Source organism: Myotis myotis, unplaced genomic scaffold (genome assembly GCF_014108235.1).
Source record: "Myotis myotis isolate mMyoMyo1 unplaced genomic scaffold, mMyoMyo1.p scaffold_m19_p_2, whole genome shotgun sequence".
Taxonomy (NCBI): Eukaryota; Metazoa; Chordata; class Mammalia; order Chiroptera; family Vespertilionidae; genus Myotis; species Myotis myotis.
Window position 1 is genome coordinate 173,525,621 of NW_023416324.1, and position 18,995 is coordinate 173,544,615.

The 18,995-nt window shown below is 46.7% G+C and overlaps 3 protein-coding genes across 15 annotated transcripts in view; 2 read left to right on the forward strand and 1 right to left on the reverse strand.

The window, feature by feature from the left end:
- The window catches only part of LIPH (lipase H), a 57,348-nt gene extending 48,473 nt beyond the window's left edge, over positions 1-8,875 (forward strand). For 8 of the 11 annotated variants that reach the window (XM_036350841.1, XM_036350852.1, XM_036350847.1 and 5 more), the window contains one exon: positions 4,079-4,218. The gene's annotated coding sequence lies outside the window, so the exon portion shown is untranslated. Of the gene's footprint in view, positions 1-1,308; positions 1,584-4,078; positions 4,219-8,735 lie in introns of those variants that run through there. The other 3 variants (XM_036350844.1, XM_036350845.1, XM_036350842.1) reach the window with 2 other exon arrangements.
- TMEM41A (transmembrane protein 41A) lies at positions 2,362-10,428 on the forward strand. Its single transcript, XM_036350854.1, has 5 exons — positions 2,362-2,599; positions 4,079-4,232; positions 6,464-6,625; positions 7,017-7,155; positions 8,736-10,428. Exons 1-5 carry the CDS (start codon positions 2,481-2,483, stop codon positions 8,954-8,956), a joined length of 795 nt encoding a protein of 264 aa, XP_036206747.1. The 5' UTR covers positions 2,362-2,480; the 3' UTR covers positions 8,957-10,428.
- A 4,345-nt stretch (positions 10,429-14,773) lies between these two features.
- MAP3K13 (mitogen-activated protein kinase kinase kinase 13) overlaps positions 14,774-18,995 on the reverse strand; it is a 128,699-nt gene continuing 124,477 nt past the window's right edge. For 2 of the 3 annotated variants that reach the window (XM_036350839.1, XM_036350838.1), the window contains exons 13-14: positions 18,475-18,772; positions 15,200-17,635 (exon numbers count right to left, since the gene is read on the reverse strand). In XM_036350839.1, the coding sequence (XP_036206732.1) occupies positions 17,534-17,635; positions 18,475-18,772 (400 nt within the window). In that variant the 3' untranslated portion in view covers positions 15,200-17,533. Of the gene's footprint in view, positions 15,154-15,199; positions 17,636-18,474; positions 18,773-18,995 lie in introns of those variants that run through there. The other variant, XR_004974171.1, reaches the window with a different exon arrangement.

The following is an 18,995-nucleotide window of genomic DNA, read 5'->3' on the forward strand; positions in this document are numbered from 1 at the left end:
GGACACAAAGTTTTCTTTAAATATTTCTTTTGGGAAGGGGACACAACACTTCTCAATTAAGAGAAGCATCATTTTTTTTTTTTAACAGTACAGAGTGTATATATATATATATATATATATATATATATATATATATATACTGAGTGGCCAGATTATTATGACCGGCCAGATTATTATGACCACCCCATCAGTACAATGAAGTGAATTAGTTATGCAAATAATAATAATAATAAAACCTTGAGAGTATTTGCTTAGGAAGTGTTCAATAGTCATTATTTTTGGAAGTGTCAGTGAAGTACTGAGGGGGTGGTCACAATAATCCGGCCCCTCGGTGTATACACAGATATAAAATCGTGCCGTGGATTCACAGGGATGGGGGCCAGCGGCTCGGGCTCCTTTCCTCTGGTTCTCCACAGTGAGCTCCTCTGGGTGGAGCAGGCTGGCCCTTCAGTTGAACCCAAGTACCTTTCTCTCTGGCTTCCTTCTTTTTCTGATCATTTACCTTCACACGTTTCAAGAAAGTATCAGCTGTTAGGGTGCTTAATATGCTCAACACATACATCAATTCTCTTGGCAAGAATCTTGCCCTTGTTTGTTTACAACAATGCCCACCGCATGCTGGGTAACATTGTAGACTCACCCAGTTTTGCCAAGGGAACATTTGTAGACATCCCTTGAAGTCTACAATATCACGTTTCTTGTAGATTCAGATGTATGTGGCCAAAGAAACAACTCCATGTTTTCTAAAAGGCCTAGAGAACGTCTAGTGCCTCTCCTCTTTCCCTTTGTATTGGTCATTTTGGAAATTATTGGAAGATGGTGGTTCTAGCCAAAAGGCCCATTCCATTATTTTGATGCAAATCCAAGACATTAAATCATTTCATTCATACATGCTTTAGTATTTTGAAAAGATAAAGTGTATCCTTGTATTTTCTTCTCACAAATGAGTCATAATATGCTCTAACACTGCAACTTCCTTATCTGGCACCTGAACTGTGTCAGGATATATAGAGTCGCTTCCCTCTTTTAGCAAGCTACCTAGTGTTGCATTTGTGAATATACCACAGTTAACCTAGCTGGTCCCCAACTGAGGGACATTTAGGTTGTTCCCAATCTCTTCATATCAAAGCAAAGCTGAGAAGAATACCTGTGAACATACATGTTTGTCTATTGAGGGGAATATCTACAGGTTAAATTCCTGGATGCAGAATTGCAAGGACTTCGTACATTTTGAATTCTGACAGGTGCTCCCTATTTGGCCTAAAAGGTGCTTTGGGTGATAAGACAAGGATATTTTTTTCTGTTCAGGCTTGAGACATTCTGGAATCCTCTCTGCCCCTGCTTCATTTAATCAGTCATATGCTCTACCAACTCAACTCCCAGCCTGTCCATCTCCCTTCCTTCCTTCATCCCCACTGCTGAGGTCCTGGCTCAGGCCTGCATCCTTTATCATCAGGACAGCTGCAACTATCACCTCAGTGTATTTGAATCCTAACACAGGGACGGAATCATCCTCTTGCTGAACCACTTCTGCTGGTGCCTCACCATGTACAATATTAAAAAAACAACAACACAATTTCTTAGCCTGCCTGCCTTTCAATGCTTTCCAGTTTGTCCCTAACTTCTCCCTTATTTTTCATACACCTTAGACTTCACTGAACCCGGACCCTGGTGCCTTACTTGTGCCCCCACCTCTCTCTCTCTCTTTGTCTGATGTGGAAATTTGCTCAACTTTCAAGGTACATTGAAGCCCCACCTCCTCATCCACGCAGCATAGGGCTAGTTTAGGACCCACATTGACTTGGATTCTAATCCTGACTTCCTTTGGGGGGCGGGGGGATGCCAATCCTCCTGAGATTCAGTTTTCATCTGTTAAATAAAGACAGAAATACCAACCTTGTTGAGAGGAGGATAGCAGGCATCAATAAAAGGTAATTCTGATCATTTCCGTGGTCACTGTGACCTTCGCACCGGAGCCCCTGCTTCCACCTGGCTGCATTAGCTTGTGTTACCGCTAATTGTGGACAATTCTGTCTTGACCCCTAGACTGCAAGCTCGCTGTGGGCAGGGCTCGTGATTCGCCTCTGGACCCCCCAGCCCTGGCAGAGAGCCTACAAATAAGCGGAGACAGAGACAGAGATAAACGTGTAAAGAGAGGAAAGAGGGGCAGACGAGCGGAGAGGGGCTAGATTAGAAGCTAGGCTTGCGCTGGAATCTCGGCCCAGGGCCAGGGGCGGAGCCTGGGCTGGGGCGGGGCCTATGGCGGGGCCTCAGCCTGGGGGCGGAGTCTGGGTCTGGGGGCGGGGCTTGGGCGGGGGCCTCAGCCTGGGGGCGGGCCCTCGGCCTGAGGGCGGGGCTTGGCGCGGGCCCGGCCTTGGTCCGTCGGCGAACGCGGTCCCCGGGCTCCGGCTGCGCGCGGCACGGTGCAGGCGCTGCCTCCAGGCTCCTCGCAGCCGGCGGGTCCGGGTGCGGGCGCCGAGATGCGCCCCCTGCTCCGCCTGCTCCTGGTGTTCGTCGGCTGCACCTTCGCCTTGTACTTGCTGTCGACACAGCTGCCCCGCGCGCCGACACGGGGCTCCGCCGAGGACGCCGAAGGCAGGTGCGTGGCGGGGTCCGGGGTTAGGGTCAGAGGAAGCGAGACAGTTTCGGGGATGGGGTCTGGGAATCTGAGACTCGGGTTCTCCGGTCGGGGGCGACGGGGCCGGGATTTGGGGTTCCAGCACAGGCGATAGGGGTCTGGTCTCGGGCAGGCCGGCGGCTGGGACCTGCGCGCTGCGGGCCGCGCCGGTGCCGCGGGCTGGTGACTTGCGGAGAGAAACGCGGCGCTTTCCCCGGCGGAGCCCGCTCGCGCCTCTGTTCACGCCGTGGCCTCGCCTGCCGTTCGCGTTCCCAGGCTCAGCCCTCACCCCCGTGCGCAGCCGACCCTCACCCGTTTGCACCCGCAGCCCCTTCACGACTGCTCTCAGCCTCCCACCTCACTTAGGTCCACCCTGGGGACTGGAAGGCATTCGGCCTTCAGCCGAAACGTGGACTTTAAGTTATTCAGGGATTGATGATCGGGTCCGCCCTCTTCCTGACTGTCTCTACCTTTTCGTGTCTCATTGCCGCCCGGACGAGGCAGGAGGCGGTGTGATACCGGCCGGGGCTGGTTTGCGGGAAGAGCTGCTGTTTGTTAATTTCACGGGCGTACGCCTGGCACAGCCTTGCGTGTAGGATGTTCCTGATATTTGAATATTAGGACAGTTGTTTTCAGTTACTGCACCCTTATGCTCTAGCTGAGAGGGCTTTGCTGTGGGTGTCAGATGTGCTAAGAGAAACATTTTGCTGAGGACGAGGAGGGTTTGCTAATAATTGATCACGGGTGGATTCAAGGGTTGCTCAGGTGGCAGCCGCAAAGTAGCCTTTACTCTGTAACCCTTGTACAGGACTCAGAGTGCACCAGGACCAGATAAAGATCGGGGTGAAAAGGCAGGCTCTTTGAAAGGATTGGTTTCCAGGCTGACTGACGTATCATCAAGAAGGTTATGTTTATGGTGCCGGACAAATAGACGTTCCCAGGGAATCTTTAGTTGGCGTGTTACTGTCTGATAAAACAGTCCTTTTAACTAGTAACTCAGGAGCAGTGGGAAGATTGACTTGTCCTTGGCCTAAAGTTTGTGGGGGAGGGGGTGCTCCTTGAAAGGAAGGCATTTTAGGACGTTTAGTCTTTGCCTGGAAATTTATCCATTTACGTCTTGAGAATAGACGGTAAAACTTGAGAGGTGAAAGGGAACTTAGTGATTATCCAACACTGAGCCTCCTTTCCAGATAAAGAAACAGCCCAGGGACTAGCCCAAGATCACACAGCCGGGCAGTAGCAGCGTTCAGGTGCCACCCCATCTCCCTTGCTTCCACACCAGGGCTCCTCTGTCTGCTCTGCTGTGTTGAATCAGGTCACCCACCATCTGGAGCTCCCAGCATGTGTATATTCTCAGCAGACCAGACGATGAGCACATTTATAAGACGACCCATTGAGTAACTTTCATAGGTACTGGGCTGATCTGGACTCACGTTTCCATCTGCTTTTCCAAATCCCCAGGTCCCTGTGGTTCCCCTCCGACTTGGCTGAGCTGCGGGAGCTCTCCGAGGTGCTTCGAGACTACCGGAGGGAGCACCAGGCCTACGTGTTCCTGCTCTTCTGCAGTGCCTACCTCTACAAACAGTGCTTTGCCATCCCGGGCTCCAGCTTCCTGGTCAGTGCCCCGTCCTCCTTCTGTGCCTGTCAGGAAGCCTCCTCCTGTCTCTGTAGGGGGGTCCTTAGGCTGCAGATCACACAGTTCAGAGGACAGACTACCGTGACTCCCCTGTTTGGACAGCTTCTCCTGTGGCGGGCACTGTCCTAGTTGTTTTACCTGCATGACCTTATTTAATGCTCCCAACAGCCTCATCATGTGGGGAGAAGCTAAGTTACTGTCCAAGGGGACAAGGCGAGGAGGGGGTAGGGCTGGGAGCTGCACCTGCTTCTGCTCAGCTCCAGGGCCTGCCTTTCCTCTCAGGTTTGCTGCCTTTGTTTCGAAGGCATCAAGAGCCATGGCGCACCGTCCTTGGGAGACATACAGATGTACCCTGGGCTGGGTCAACTCTTCCTCCTCACAGCCCCCAGGATGTTCTGCATTTTGGCACTGCTTTTGACTTTTCAAAAAACAATCTGTTTTCGGGGGGCCCAAATCCCTCTGATTGAGGCCACGCCCTCCCCCTCCCCCCCAATCTGTTTTTTTGTCTGTGAGTTCCTGAGTTCCTTGAGGATCGGACCTGTTTCTTATTCTCAGCACTTGTATTCCTTTGCCTGACATAGGGAGGTGTCTTCATAAGTGTTTAATGAACAAATGCAAGTTGTTTGTGGTGATGTTAGGCTATGGAGGATCGGGAAGTTTCTCTGATGTGGAGAGAACAAGTCATTCTGATTTTCCAGCCACAGTCTTAGACCTGAGCTCATTCTCCAGCTATTGGATGCTTCTCATCAGTTGCCATCTCAGTTTATACAGAAGACTCTGTGCTCTCCTCCCAGCAGCATTTTATATATATAGGCATGGGGTTGGTTTGAATCCCAGCTATGCAGCCTTGGGCAAGCCATTTAACCTCCCCTGCCCTGTGTCCTTGTCTATAAAACAGGATACTCTATGTAACCCCTAGGGTTGTTGTGTGGGAAGAGTAGGGGTAGAGTGGCTGGCATGGTGATGGGGCCTGGCACGCAGTGGCACTCAAGCACTTGTTGAATGATTGAGTGATGGAGCCGGATAGCCTGCTTCTCTCTCTCCTGCCCCAGCCTCTTTTTGCTACTACAGGCTTAGGCTGGGTCTGCTTAAGCAGTTTCTTCGTTGGAAACTGGAAGAAAAGCAAATGTGTCCGTGCCAAGAGAGGTGGGGGAGGTATGTGGAGTTTGGGTACCTGCCTTCCCACTTGAGCTGATCCCTCATTAGGGCAAAGAGCCAGCTGCCACCTGGATCTCGTCTGTGCCTAGTGTGATCTTGGGCACGATACTTAATCTCTCACCCATAGAATGGGGTAAGGATAGCATATGACCCAGGGTCATAGTGAGGATTAAATAAGACATGTAGTCAAGCACTTAACACATGTACGTGCTCAGTAGACCCTCACCTCCTCACTTCCACATTCCCCTTTTATTTTTTAAAAAATATATATTTTTATTGATTTCAGAGAGGAAGGGAGAGGGAGAGAGATAGAAACATCAATGATGAGAGAATCGTCAATTGGCTGCCTCTTGCATGCCCCCGACTGGAGATCGAGCCACCTGGGCCTGTGCCCTGATTGAGAATAGAACCCTGATCTCCTGGTTCACAGGTCAATGCTCAATCACTGAGCTATGCCAGCCAGGCCCCTTTTACTTTCTGTCTTGTACCCCACATTTGGCAGGATGATGTTAACCAGCCAAATTACATTTAGGAAGTATCAGCTCACTTTATCATTTTTGTTAATCTAAGACTTTTTTGAGTGTCACCTAGATCTCTGGTCAACATGAACTGCCCCCCCCACCCCCACCCCTCTTCCGTCAAGTATTAGCATACCACATAGAAACAAGACATTTTATATAGCTTGTGTGGTCTTACTGAGGAAAAATCCATTATTTGTGTTCATATAAAGGGGTAAAAATAACTTGTGAGTTTCACTTCTGCCCTCTCGGAGCATCCGTGTTTGCAGGATGTACACGGCAGGCTGGGTGCTGTATACTCCTGTTTTGTCCTTTAATTCTTCCTGCCCTCTGAGGTCTTAATCCTCATCCCTGGTTTAAAGGTGAAGAGCACAAAGCCAGGGTTGTAGTTCTCAGCTCTTTCATCACTTTTCACTCACTTCTTTAAAATGGGAGTTGGGTTTGGGCCAGAAGGGTGGAGGGAATTCACGACTCGACCTCCAGGACTGGTAGCTGCCAGATGTGCTGGTGGCTGAGGATTTGTTTTCTTTGCAGAACGTTTTAGCCGGTGCTTTGTTTGGGCCATGGCTGGGGCTTCTGCTGTGCTGTGTGTTGACTTCGGTGGGTGCCACGTGCTGCTACCTGCTTTCCAGTATGTTTGGCAAACAACTGGTGGTCTCCTACTTTCCTGATAAAGTGGCCCTGCTGCAGGGCAAGGTAAGGGGCAGGGGTACGTCTGAGTGCTGGGCTCCCATAGTCACCTCAGGGACCTGGAGGGCGGGGGTGAGGGACAGGGATTTCCCGCCGTGTTCCTCTGCCTGCTTCTGGGAGTCCTAGGGGTTCTTTTGGTGTCTCCAAGAGGCACGGACCTGGGATCAAATCCCAGCTCCATCATTAGCAGCTCTGGGACTTGAGGCAAATTCCTGACTTCTCTGAGCCTCAGGTACCTCTGTTTTAAAAACAAGGAAAACAGTCTCTACTCAGGGGGTTGTTGGGAGGTTTGGGGACAGAATATATAAAGTATCTAGAACAGTGCCTGGCACCAACAGATTTTCAACATCTGGAAATGCTTTCTGCTTCCTAATGGCCTTGTCTTCTTTGGCTACAGGTGGAGGAGAACAGAAACAGCTTGTTTTTTTTCTTACTGTTTTTGAGACTTTTCCCCATGACACCAAACTGGTTCTTGAACCTCTCGGCCCCGATTCTGAACATCCCCATTGGGCAGTTCTTCTTCTCTGTGCTTATCGGTAAGAAGCTTTTGGAGTGAGTGAGTCTTCAGAGTTGTGCCTGCACCTGCATCTGAGGCCCATGAAGAGCATCTTCAGGTGTTCACTAAAATCCTCATTTCAAATCTACTCAGGCTTGAACAAGAAACCTCAGAAAAACACTTTCAGAAAAAATTGGACTGTTCATCCTACAACTGTATTTAGTGCCTATGGTGTGCCAAGCACTGTGCAAGACATTGGGTTAGAGGATAATGTATAAAGCACATGACTTGGCCCATGCTAGGTGCTCAGGAAATACTAGCAGGAGAAGCAGGGTTGGAAGGAAGGTATGTGGGCAGAAAAAAGGAACAAGAGCAGCGGACTTCCTGTCTGGCTTTGGCTTTGCCTCCTGTTTAATTAAGATGTGCCTTAGGAAGAGCAGGTACCACTGGAGTTCCTTCCTGCCTCCTGACAGTTGTGTGACCTTCAGCAGGCTGCTTCGCCTCCTTGGGCCCCGTGGCCAGGTGAGGGGCGAGAGCAGTGTTTCTCAATGTGTAGGCCGTGGACCACCTTTATCAGAATGCTAAAGTGCTAACACCCTATTAAGTCAGTGACTTATTTTCTCCTGGAAATAAACCATTTTCTTTAAGCCTAAGGCAAGGATTGCCTCGCTTAAACCTTCTTTAGAGTGTGGATGTGAAGAATACTCAGGGCTTCTAGGTCAAACAAAACAAATCTGTGGTTGAGCAGCTGCTATTAATAGGGGATTCTTGAGAGAAATTGAGGTCTTAAAATGAAGCCAAATCAACCACAGTTAATTCTGGTCATATCAGCTTTCAGACAAAGTGCCTCAGTGCCTCGGTTAGCAGCCTGTAATTACCCAGGTGGCACAAAGGTCAGAAGGACTCTGGAGACCAGAGCTCCAGTCTCCCCTCTGACAAACTGTGCAACCTTGAGTGGTCTGTGATCTTGAGGTCTGTGATCAGCTGTGGGAGCGGGCTGGATCATCAGGGGGTCCCAAGCCAATCAGAGTGGAGAGGCTTTTAACCTGCAGGTTCCTGATGCTCTCTTAGACCTAGGTCACCCAAATCTCTGGGGTGGAGCCCTAGGATATGTTTTTGTTCACTTCTCCAGGAGATTGTTGTCACCAGTCTATCTAGCCGCCACCCAGACTTTTGGGGTCCAATGAACTTGATGACCCCTTAGGAACAGTGTAGACCATGAAGAGAACGCGGTGGTTTTTATGTGATGTGTACTGTAGGTCTCATCATGCTGGTGCTTCTCCTTACTTGGCTCTTCGCTGCTCAGAACCAGATTTGGGGCCCACCTCTAGTAAGTGGGTGATCCTTATGCATTTTTGTCCTAACTCTACTCCCTTATTTTATTCATCACTCATTGTGTTTTTCCTGTTAACATCTGTTTAATCTTATTGTAGTGTATGTATTTTTGTAAACCATCTCAAGTCCTTTTGTTAAATAAGGCAGGTATGTGTGGGAAGTGAAGAAAGGAGGGAGGAAGTGGAAAAGAAGGGAGAGAGTAATATGTTTAGGAGTTAAGAGCTGTGAATTCGTGGTGACATTTCTGAACGGTTAATGTTCTTCTTTTTCCTTTTCTTCTTCCAGGTTTGATCCCCTACAACTTCATCTGTGTGCAGACAGGCTCCATCCTGTCAACTCTTACCTCTCTGGATGCTCTTTTCTCCTGGGAAACTGTCTTTAAGCTGCTGGCCATCGCTCTGGTGGCCTTAGTTCCTGGAACCCTCATAAAGAAGTTCAGTCAGAAAGACCTGCACTTGAACGAAACAAGCAATGCCAATCATCTAAACAGCAGGAAGGCCATGTGACCTGGATTGTTTTGGTTGTGTGTCCCTGGACTCTACTGCTTCTGTGTGTCATGGGCGTGGTCCTGTACAGCCCCTCCTTGTTTTTTAATTACCCTCAACGGGTGGCTTGGACAGTATTCATCCAGGTGCAGTGTCTCGTCATGAAGGACACTGTGCTGTAGAAGGTGAGTTACAGCAGGTTCTCAAAGCAGCCCTGGTTCAGCAGGACACTCTGTGAACTGGACAGCTGCTCAGAAAACCCTGTTTATATTTTATCGAGTAACAGGGAGCTCAGGGTAGTCTGTTGTATTTATTTGCCTCTTGCCAAGCCCAGAGCTGCCTCGGGAGAGGATGCCGACTGTCCTTGTCCAGAGGGCCTCTTTTGCAAAGTGATAGGCTGTAGTGACAGCTGTTCCTTCTGTTCTTTTTTTGCGGATGACCTACCTCTTCCATAAACCAAGGGAAAGAAGCTGCTTAGGGCGTCTGTGTACAGTTCAAGTGCACAGTGCGATGCGCTTTGTGCTCAGGCACCCTGAGCTTGCCATGTATGTCAGGTTTCCTCTTGGTTGCGTGGCCTGACAAGTAAGCTGGTTGCAGACAGATGATTCAATATGAATTGAGCACACTCTGTATGCCATGGATACGTGCTGGAGAAACTCGCATCCCTCCGGACAGCGCAGGGCCCTTGACTCCCCTGAACCAAATGACCATCAGTACATGTTCTAATCTGTGCTTTCTGTGTGGGAACCCCTTCTCCCTCCTGCTCGGAGAATGGGTGCAGTACCCGCAGATATTGCCCTCTGAATGTTTCTCAATTTGTCATTTGCCAAGAATAACTGAGGAATAATGATATTTTATCTTTTAATTCTAAGAGGAAAACTTGGTTTGGGGCTTCTTGTGTGTGTTTGGATTGTCTGCAGCTGTCGTTGCTTCCTAGCGCAGCAGTACTGCATTGGCACAGCCCTGGTTTCATTCTTCCAAGGACAGAAGGAGCTTGGCTCCTAAACTGACCAGCTCTGGGACCCTGTATCTGACAGGAGTAACTCATCATTTCTCACCAGAATGGTTCGCTTGTGCACGGACTGCTGGGTTTTGGATTTGGGTTGACCAAGAATCTTGCCAGGGCTTTAATCTAGGCCACCTGTTCTACATGAATTCTAGAGAATGAATTCCCAAGCATTGTTTTTTGGACTCGTATGATAAAGAAAATACACAAAACAAAAACAGAAGAACTTAATTTTTGAAGATGTGTTGCTTTAAAAGAAGCTTGATAACAAGGGTGGGGGTGAAGAGGATGCCACCTGGACTTGGAAACCTGTGGCTTTTTGCTCCTGGAGCCGGGGAGGGAGGGAGGACCAGGACGCTGTCCCACTTTGTCCTTTACCAGGACCCTCTCTCCCTCATCCCCCATGATCTGCAACAATGTGCCTTATCGGCTGTGAGTTTACAGGCAAAGCAAGCTCCCAAATAAAGGCTATAAATGCTCTGGGGTATGTGTTTGTACATGTTGCTTACTTTCAATTTCCTTCGCCAGTGGGAGTCAGGACTGGCTCAGAATCAGACAGTCCAAAACGGTGTTCCAGCTCTCCACTCTCGGGCCTTTTACCAACATTGTTTTTTAGAAGCCACATTCTCATTTTCACCGTTCCCCTCTCTCTGCTCACTTGATAGTGGGGTAACTAGTAACACTTACTAACTATAAGGTGGGCAGGAGGGAAACCAGAGGGATGAAGTAGGTCTAGGCTATGACAGAATAACCAAGAAGAGACTATAACAAAACAGCGGTGCTCTCTTCCTTCTGTGATGTGTCCAACAAGAGCCACAGAGACCGGCTTTGCCATCAGTTGCTTTTCCTGGCTGCAGGAAACCCAGTCGTGTGACGTCCTCCTTTCCCCAAGTTCTGACATGCTGAGATTTGTGAAGGCGGCTCTCAGGAGACAACCAGTACCTTTAGGAAAAGACGACCAAACACAGCGAAGTACACTTTTTGTTTAATCCCGCGCATTTGTTTGCTTTGGTAGTCGCTCTTGTTCCCATTGCTGTACAGTTGTTTGGTGCAAAGCGAGCTGGCATCAAACCAACAAGGTGTAGAGGAACTAACAGGACTGCAACCACAGGGAAACAGATGAGGGGGTTCGTTTTGAGACCTGACCACAAAAAAGAAGTTAATTTGCTCCAAACTGATAGGGAACTCAGATTATTGCAATAAAGAATCGAAGTCAGTCTTCCCACTTCCGGAGTCAGAAGAGCCCTCTGGGTGACATAGTCAGTAAGGGACCCTGATTGGGGTTCCCTCCTCTAGGCAACCATTGGAGGACCCTGCCTGCCTGGCCACTGGGCAGCAGCCAGGAGCCAGCATTCCCTGGTGCTGTGAAGTGGCTGGAGAGTAGGTCTGTGATTCTGCCAGGAGTTTCCTTACAGTGGCCTTGCCATCACGTGAAATCCTGCCATCATGCTCTGGTCATGTGACAGTTAGTCAAAGCCCTAACTTCTTTGAGGTAACCCTCCTTCTCAGAGAAGTGATTGCAGAGCTCCCCTCTTCTGCCACCTGTCCCAGAGAAGTGTTCCAGTTTCCACAGGGGTCCTCTACTCAGCAGTCTAGTTCATTCAGTTTGAAAAGGTGCTTGCACTATTGGCTGTAACATGCAAACAAGCAGACTCATGTGATTCTTGTGTGCTAGTCTGTTGGTAACATTGGTGGTGTGAATATACTAGGACATTTATTCTATGAAATCTGCAAGGAAGGAAAATCTTGCAACCCGGAGAGGCACTACATTCATACTGACAGTACAAGTCAAGGTCTTAAAAAGAATGCCACATTGTTTTGACACATTAGTAACTGGGATTTAACATATTAAGTGTATATAGAAGGTGAGGGAGGAACATGCTTATTTAACACAATGAAATAAAGTGAGTGAAGAGACACATTTTGGAATTCAATTGGTCAGCAATTGGAGATGATTCAATTGGAATTGTAGTCCCAAAGGGCAGGGGTGGAGGCAGGTGGCCTTTTCCTGCCGATGGTGCTGCCCCCTGAGAGCCATAGGGTGGGGTCCATAAGGAGAACACTGGTGTGACCTGTCATTTTCCCGTCGGGGCTAACTCCAGATCTCAAACCACTGTTAGGAAACTAATTATGAGCTTAGAGCTGGGATGGTAAACATCTCTCCCTGCACAGCCGTTCTAACAAGTGGTAGTTGTTGCTCCCTGTGCTGTGTTGTAAGAGGCTCTGAACGTGGTGAGCAGTGAATAATGTTGGTCTTGGGTGTTTAGAGTGTAGATTGTAGGTGGTGGTATTTTGGTTTCTGGCTTAGTGGCAAAACAAAATAACAGCGCACTACTGCAGAGCAGAGCGGGAATTCCTAGGTTTCCAAGTGTTATGTCCTATTTTGGAGAATTCAGTTCCAGGAACTTCAAGCAGGAACATTTTAAGGGGAAACAAATGAGACATAAGGGGATGGGGGAACAAGAGTAAATTACTTGATCAATAAGAATGCACTTACACTGAAAGGATGTCAGTGCTCCACAGTGGGCGGGCTTTTAAAATTGGTTGGTACCAGGAAAACCCCAAACCATCAAATCCATTATTTAGGACAAGAGGGACATTTAGCACAAAGAATCCCTGAAATGGATGTCTAGTACTAAAAATATCCTTAATCCTTGAAGAATAGAGTTGTTGATACTGAACTTTTAAAATACCTGAACTTCAAGTAGGCCATTCCAGGTCATCTTACAACAGAGCTAGCGTCTTCACTTTTCCGAGTAGGTGCTCCCCACATCCTCCAAATAGATCTAAACTTTAAAGCCTATTATAATTTCAAAGAGGATGCAGGCTTCTCAGTTTCTCTGCTAAGCAACTTATTTATTTATTTATTTATTTATTTATTTATTTATTTAAACTCTTTGACCAGGTTTATTAAAAAAAATTCTCCCCCCCCCCCCCTAAACTCCACATTCTTAGTTTTTCAGGAAGAGAGAGAAGTTTGCAGCAATGACATCAACTCAACATCATCTGGCTACTCCTGATTCTACAGGACGAAAACCATTCTCAGGAGTCCTGCCCACCAGCCAGTGAGGACAAGAATTCTTCAGGTGTGGTCCAGCTCAAGGACATCTGACCCACCCTGACAAAGGGGCTTGCTTGAAAGGTCTGACAAAGCACAAAACATTGAACAGGTAGCCTGGGACTCCCAGGCCTTGTAAAGAGCTTCATTAGTGCCATTCAGGTAATTGAACCAAGCACATCTTCCCTGACACTCGCTGCTATGCACTAGCCTCTACTTCCACAAGCCTGTCAATGTGCAAAGGTTCAACATGCGGGGGATGGAGCAAAGTGTGGCTGGGCAGCCTTGAAAGTACACCTTTTACCTGCATTGAGAAAAGAGAAATGGTGGGGAGTGGGGTTCCCTGAAGACAATAAGATGATCTTTCCCTAGCTCCACTCCTAGCACCTGCCTTAGGCAGTGTCCTCCTGTGAGAGGGCACTAAGGAGGCTAAAGGTTAATACCGCTACCAATCCCTGCCCCTTCTGGAACGTGAGAAAAGCTTCCTAGAGCTTTACATGTGTAGCTGCAAAATGCTAGTGGGACTAGGACGGCTTACCCTATACGTTTCTGTTCTAGAGCTGAGTAGACTGTGAACCTTAGTTTGTAAGAAACAAATATGCATGACAAGAGGGCTCACCTTCTGCCATGGGCCCCTTTCCAGCTGAGCCTCAGGTTCTGTGGAGCCTGGAACCTGCAGTACCTGGTGCCACACCCCCAAATGCACCCTTTGCCCTATGCAGCCAGCACTCCATCAGCCTTGTTTTTAACCAAAATACCTCAACATCTGCTAAGCAATTTGAAGAGGAATTGTTATTCAGAAGACATGATCTAGAAATAGATGGAAATCAGAAACAAATGCCCATCTGCAATCCAAATTAAAACGCATCATCTTGCAGTCTGTCAAAAACAGATGCTAAATGAATGTGGACATTCATCCCAAGGGGGTTAAACTTTCGATCAACAATGAAGCTTAAAAATCACAGTCCTGTGAGGTTCATAGTCATCAGGACTGAAGAATTCGTTTTTAAATTTCCTGAGTTCTTGATTCAATGCTCTTCAGAAGAGTTCTCAAACACACCAACTCAAAATTGTCCTGGGGCCTCTGGCCAGCAATAAAGGGCAAGGCTGGGATAGAGAAGGCAGTTCTCTTTTTGACCTAAAGACACTGTTCTTCTATGAAGCCCCTAGTCACTTCTACTGAAAAATAAACACAATGTTTAATGTGGAACTTTATTAAACTCCTGACCATGCAATGAATGACTGAAGAGTCAATGCTGTATATGACCCTAACATGCTCATACAGTTATCCCAGGTAGGTATATGGCACTGTCATGACAGACAGTCAAGATGGGAAATCAGGACATTTATTAATAATATGAGGTGTCAGGTGGGGGTTTCCTAGGAAGATCGTGACTGGGAGATATAAGACAGACATTGACCGTCATGTTTGTTTTTTGCCACCACGGGTGGGCAAGAACCAGACCAGCTGAAGTGTCAGTGTTTTATGTTGGGCAGAAAGCGGACACAGAGTTGTAGTTTATCTTTTCCCAGAAGTAATGATCCAGAGATAGTCATAGTATAATGTGGTCTGAAGAAAGAGGATGCAAAATAGGGCTCTTCAAGGGAGTACTTTTTCAGCCCTAAGAGCCGCTGAGTGACCAAGCCTTCCTAGAATTTCTTTAGTCTTGTTACAGGATGACATCACAGCTAGGCATTTTATGTCATGACTATATATATATATATATATATATATATATATATATATATATATATATAAAGTTTTTCTGCTACTCCCAACTACGAAAAAGCAGGTTGGTTTTGTGGGATCTGGCAGGAACAAGATGACAAACTATGCTACCAGTTCTTGGAACTCTCTAACCCATGGGCCCCATGCAGAAATTCTCTATGTCTGTCCCTCCAAATGGTTTAATGCCAATATGTGTAAGTCTTTCCAAATGTCCAACACGATGCCGTGTCCAAGACTCTAGCCATCGCCTTCAGATTCTGAGCCTAGAGACATTGTTTGACAGTAATCTATCTTGGAGACAGAGACAGGAACGAGGCTGACATCTGTTTTTATATAAAATTCTACATAAAAATTGGCTTACAGCTGAGGTACCATGATGTACCTTGGCATGCTTTTCAGAGCCCATGACCCTGGATAGGAAGGACCTCATGCTTTAAATAATTCTCTTTTTGCTTCTAGTGTAGTCTCATGATTTTATTTCTTAAGAAACTTGAGAAATATTACAGCCTTTGAACTATTTGTCCATCCATTCAGTCATCTGCCCACCCAGGAGCTTCCACAATCAAGTCAAAGTCACCATGTGCCCACTGGGCTCCAGGGCAGAGCACACATCCTCAGATGATTGTTGCACACAGAAAATGAGGGAATGCACCTAAGATGAATACTGGAGAGCTCCCGAGTGGCAGTCTCATTTTCATTCCTTCATAAAAATCATAACAATTCACGGTAATTCATGGTTAGCGATAAACACAATCATTGTGCTACACTGTAAACCACTCCTTCTGATCCACAGAAAATGAGAATGACAATAATTATTATAAAATAAAATAACAATGATAATAATGCCATAACTTAAGATCTTTCATGTAGTCCAGCTACAGAATGTATACAAAATGGAATAATTTAATGCAAACAATACTGTTCTCTGTATAAGTTAGACATTTTCCTTCATCTTACTTAAGAGCTATAAATTAAAAGACAGTAAATTTTAAATTAATATCTCAACATAAATTGTAAACAAATGAGGGATCAGACAAGCAAAAGGAACTGCTCTCAATTCCCTCCTGACTCCTTTTTGGCTGATGCAATCAGTGAAACCCAGCGGAGGGCGACGTTTCCACCTGCACTGGAATGGTTTAATGCCAATATGTGTAAGTCTCTCCTAATGTCCAACACGATGCCGTGTCCAAGACTCTAGCCATCGCCTTCAGATTCTGAGCCTAGAGACATTGTTTGACAGTAATCTATCTTGGAGACAGAGACAGGAACGAGGCTGACATCTGTTTTTATATAAAATTCTACATAAAAATTGGCTTACAGCTGAGGTACCATGATGTACCTTGGCATGCTTTTCAGAGCCCATGACCCTGGATAGGAAGGACCTCATGCTTTGGAAAAGGCAAAATCTTCCCAATTGCTGCTCAGCATCAGTTATTCTTTGCACAAATTCCCAAATCCAGTGATTTAAAACTGCGTTCATCCGAAGAAAAGTAAAAGACCTTTCACAAACAGCTTTGAACAAAAATGCTATTGTGCTGGGATACTGTGGTGGGGGTGTCTTTTGCAACTTGCTTATTTTGCCCTTATTCTGATAGTGGAAGCCAGTCACTAAAGCTTACAGGATAGAATGAGTTAATAAGTAAAAACAAGGGAATGGTTTGTGATTGGACATTGGACAGACTCACACACACCCTAGCTGCCTTCAAAGTCTGTTCTCCTGTTTGAATCAATATGACTCTAGTAGACAAGCGACCTGGTTCCACAGAGGGCTAGCTCCACCTTCTGGACGAGCGGAACTGAGAGGTTCTGACAACGTACTTTTACAAATTCCACGTTTGCTTTTCTAACACTGTCGTCAGTTTCCTTTTTCTCTTGTCCTTCTCTTCTTCTCAGCCCTCCCCTTTTTCCTAAAGGAAGCGGTCACCAGGTGGAAAGGAAATGGCTATGAGGAAATGGCACATTGGTCAAGGTCACACATTTGTCAAGGTAATGGCAATGACAGCATTTAAAAGGTAAATGTTTGTCAAGGAAGATTCGACTCTATCCATAAGTTTCACAACTAAATGCTGCTTAAAATAAATAAAAATGAAACCAGTTTTCACATATACAGTTTTTTTTTTCCTCCTAGAGGAAGCACATGCCCTCAAAGACCTTGGGTGCAAGTATCTGGTTACCAAACTTTTCTAGATAATTTTCATCACCCAAAGGATAAGCTGGTTGAACTTAAATGTGGTCTGTTCACAAGTTACCCGGAATTGCTTTTCTTTTGCTGTTCTTTGTTTTCTAAAATGCTCAACATGTCTTGCTCTGGCTCTTCTTCAGTCACTTATGGTCAAAAGAACTGGTCCCCTGTTCAAGTAGCAATAATACCTCTTGGCCCCACAAATTACCAAGAATGTTGCTTCTAAATTTCACTTCTTTCTTCCTTTCTCTCTCTCTCTTTTTCCCCCCAAGAAATTATTGTCTCTCTCTCTATCATATATAGTTCAATCTTTACAGTACAAAGTGTTAAAATGTCAAACAAAAATAAATATCAATGTTACAGTAGCTAGAATATTCAATAAAATAGATCCCTGCCATTCTTGATTGAAATGTTCAGTGAGACTTAGTTTCATTTGGATATTTTTTTTTCCAGAGATTTGCGAAGTCTCATGTTCCTGTTATTGCAGCTTATTTCTAGGGGTAAGAAAGATGGGGCAGCTCTCTTCCCAGACAAAAAGGCAGGGGGAGAGCGGGAGGAATCGGGGTGGGGTGGATCTGAAACATCAGTATTGTCACGTCATCTTCAGGATGGGTGTCCTCTCATTACCAAGTAGCAGAGCTGTAGTATTTATTGGTCCTCACTGTGGCATCAGAACACTCCCCATCTGAAGAGTCACAGTCCGATTCTTCAAACTGCATAGGATTCTGCAAAGTCAAGACAAAATAAAACCTTAGTTCATGTTTGCAGCCACTCAGTAAACATATATGGAACACCTCCCACATGACAGGCTTTGGGCTACAAAAATGAGACTAGGTCCTGTCCTGGTGGGGCTTACAGAAAAAGAAGACATGTAAAGATGATGTTCATGACAACGATTATGACAATGATAACAGTACCATCACAACCACACTGTACAGCGTCTACTATGTTCCAGGCACGGCACACTCCTTGTCAGAGAGCCCATTATTAATCCATTTAATCCTTACAACAGCCCCATGAGATAGATGCTGTTACCGTACCCATTTTACAGATAAGAAAACTGACCCATGGAGAATTTAAGTGACTTGCCCAACAGCACACAGTAAGTAAGTGGAAAGGCTGGGGTTTGATCTGGGCAGTCAGATTCCAGGAGACACAATTTCAACCCCTGTGCTATCCTGCCTCTCGAAAGGCAGTACTGACCATGAACTAAAGTGGTACCTGTGCTATGATAGCCTCATTAGGGGACAGTGGGGACAGGGAAGAGGGACGTTCATACCCTTCACCAGACTGGGCGATGAGGCCAGGAGGAGGTGATGTTGGAGTTCAATATTGGAAGGGAGGGTTCCTGAGCCATTCAATGTTTGTGCCTCATTTGGGAGCTCTACCCCCATTTTTAGGAGCGCTGTTGCTCAGTGTACTTTTACTTACTTCTTGGAGGCAGCTGTAGTACCTCATATACTCAATGACAATTGTACAGGACCTCAGGACTCGGCCTGTCATAACTCAAAAGAGCTACAGGAAGGGAACAGTGCCGAGAGGAGGAGAAAGGAGGGGCCCGCACCTCGTAGCCACGCTGCTCTACACACAGCTTGCCCAGAGACATCTGCGTCTTCACGCGGCGCACGGCACACTCCTTGTCAGAGAGCCCATCTGAATGCGAGGAGATCTCGATGGGAATCTCCGGCGTCTGGGACAGCAGGTCATCGAGCCTCTCTGCCAGGCGGTCTTCAAGTTTATCAGCAAACTCATCAGGACTGTTTGAGTGATCACTGGTATTTCCCTCCTCGCCATCGGACACAGAGAAATTCTCAGAGCTAAAGGTTGAATACGACTGGCAGCTTCTGATGCAGCGATGGGGCCTAGAACCACAAAGGACCAGAAGAATTTCATCCCAGGAACCACCACCTTGCTTACCTTGTCCGTCCATCACAGTCCCAGGGAGGGGGTCACCTAGTTTTTTTCCATGCCCTTCAGGGAGATTCAAATCCAGATAGACTGAAATAATTTAATTTGAAAGCAACCAAGAAGGACATTTACATGCTGATGTGGCTAATGTCCAAAGCTGAGGGTTACTATTGGTCT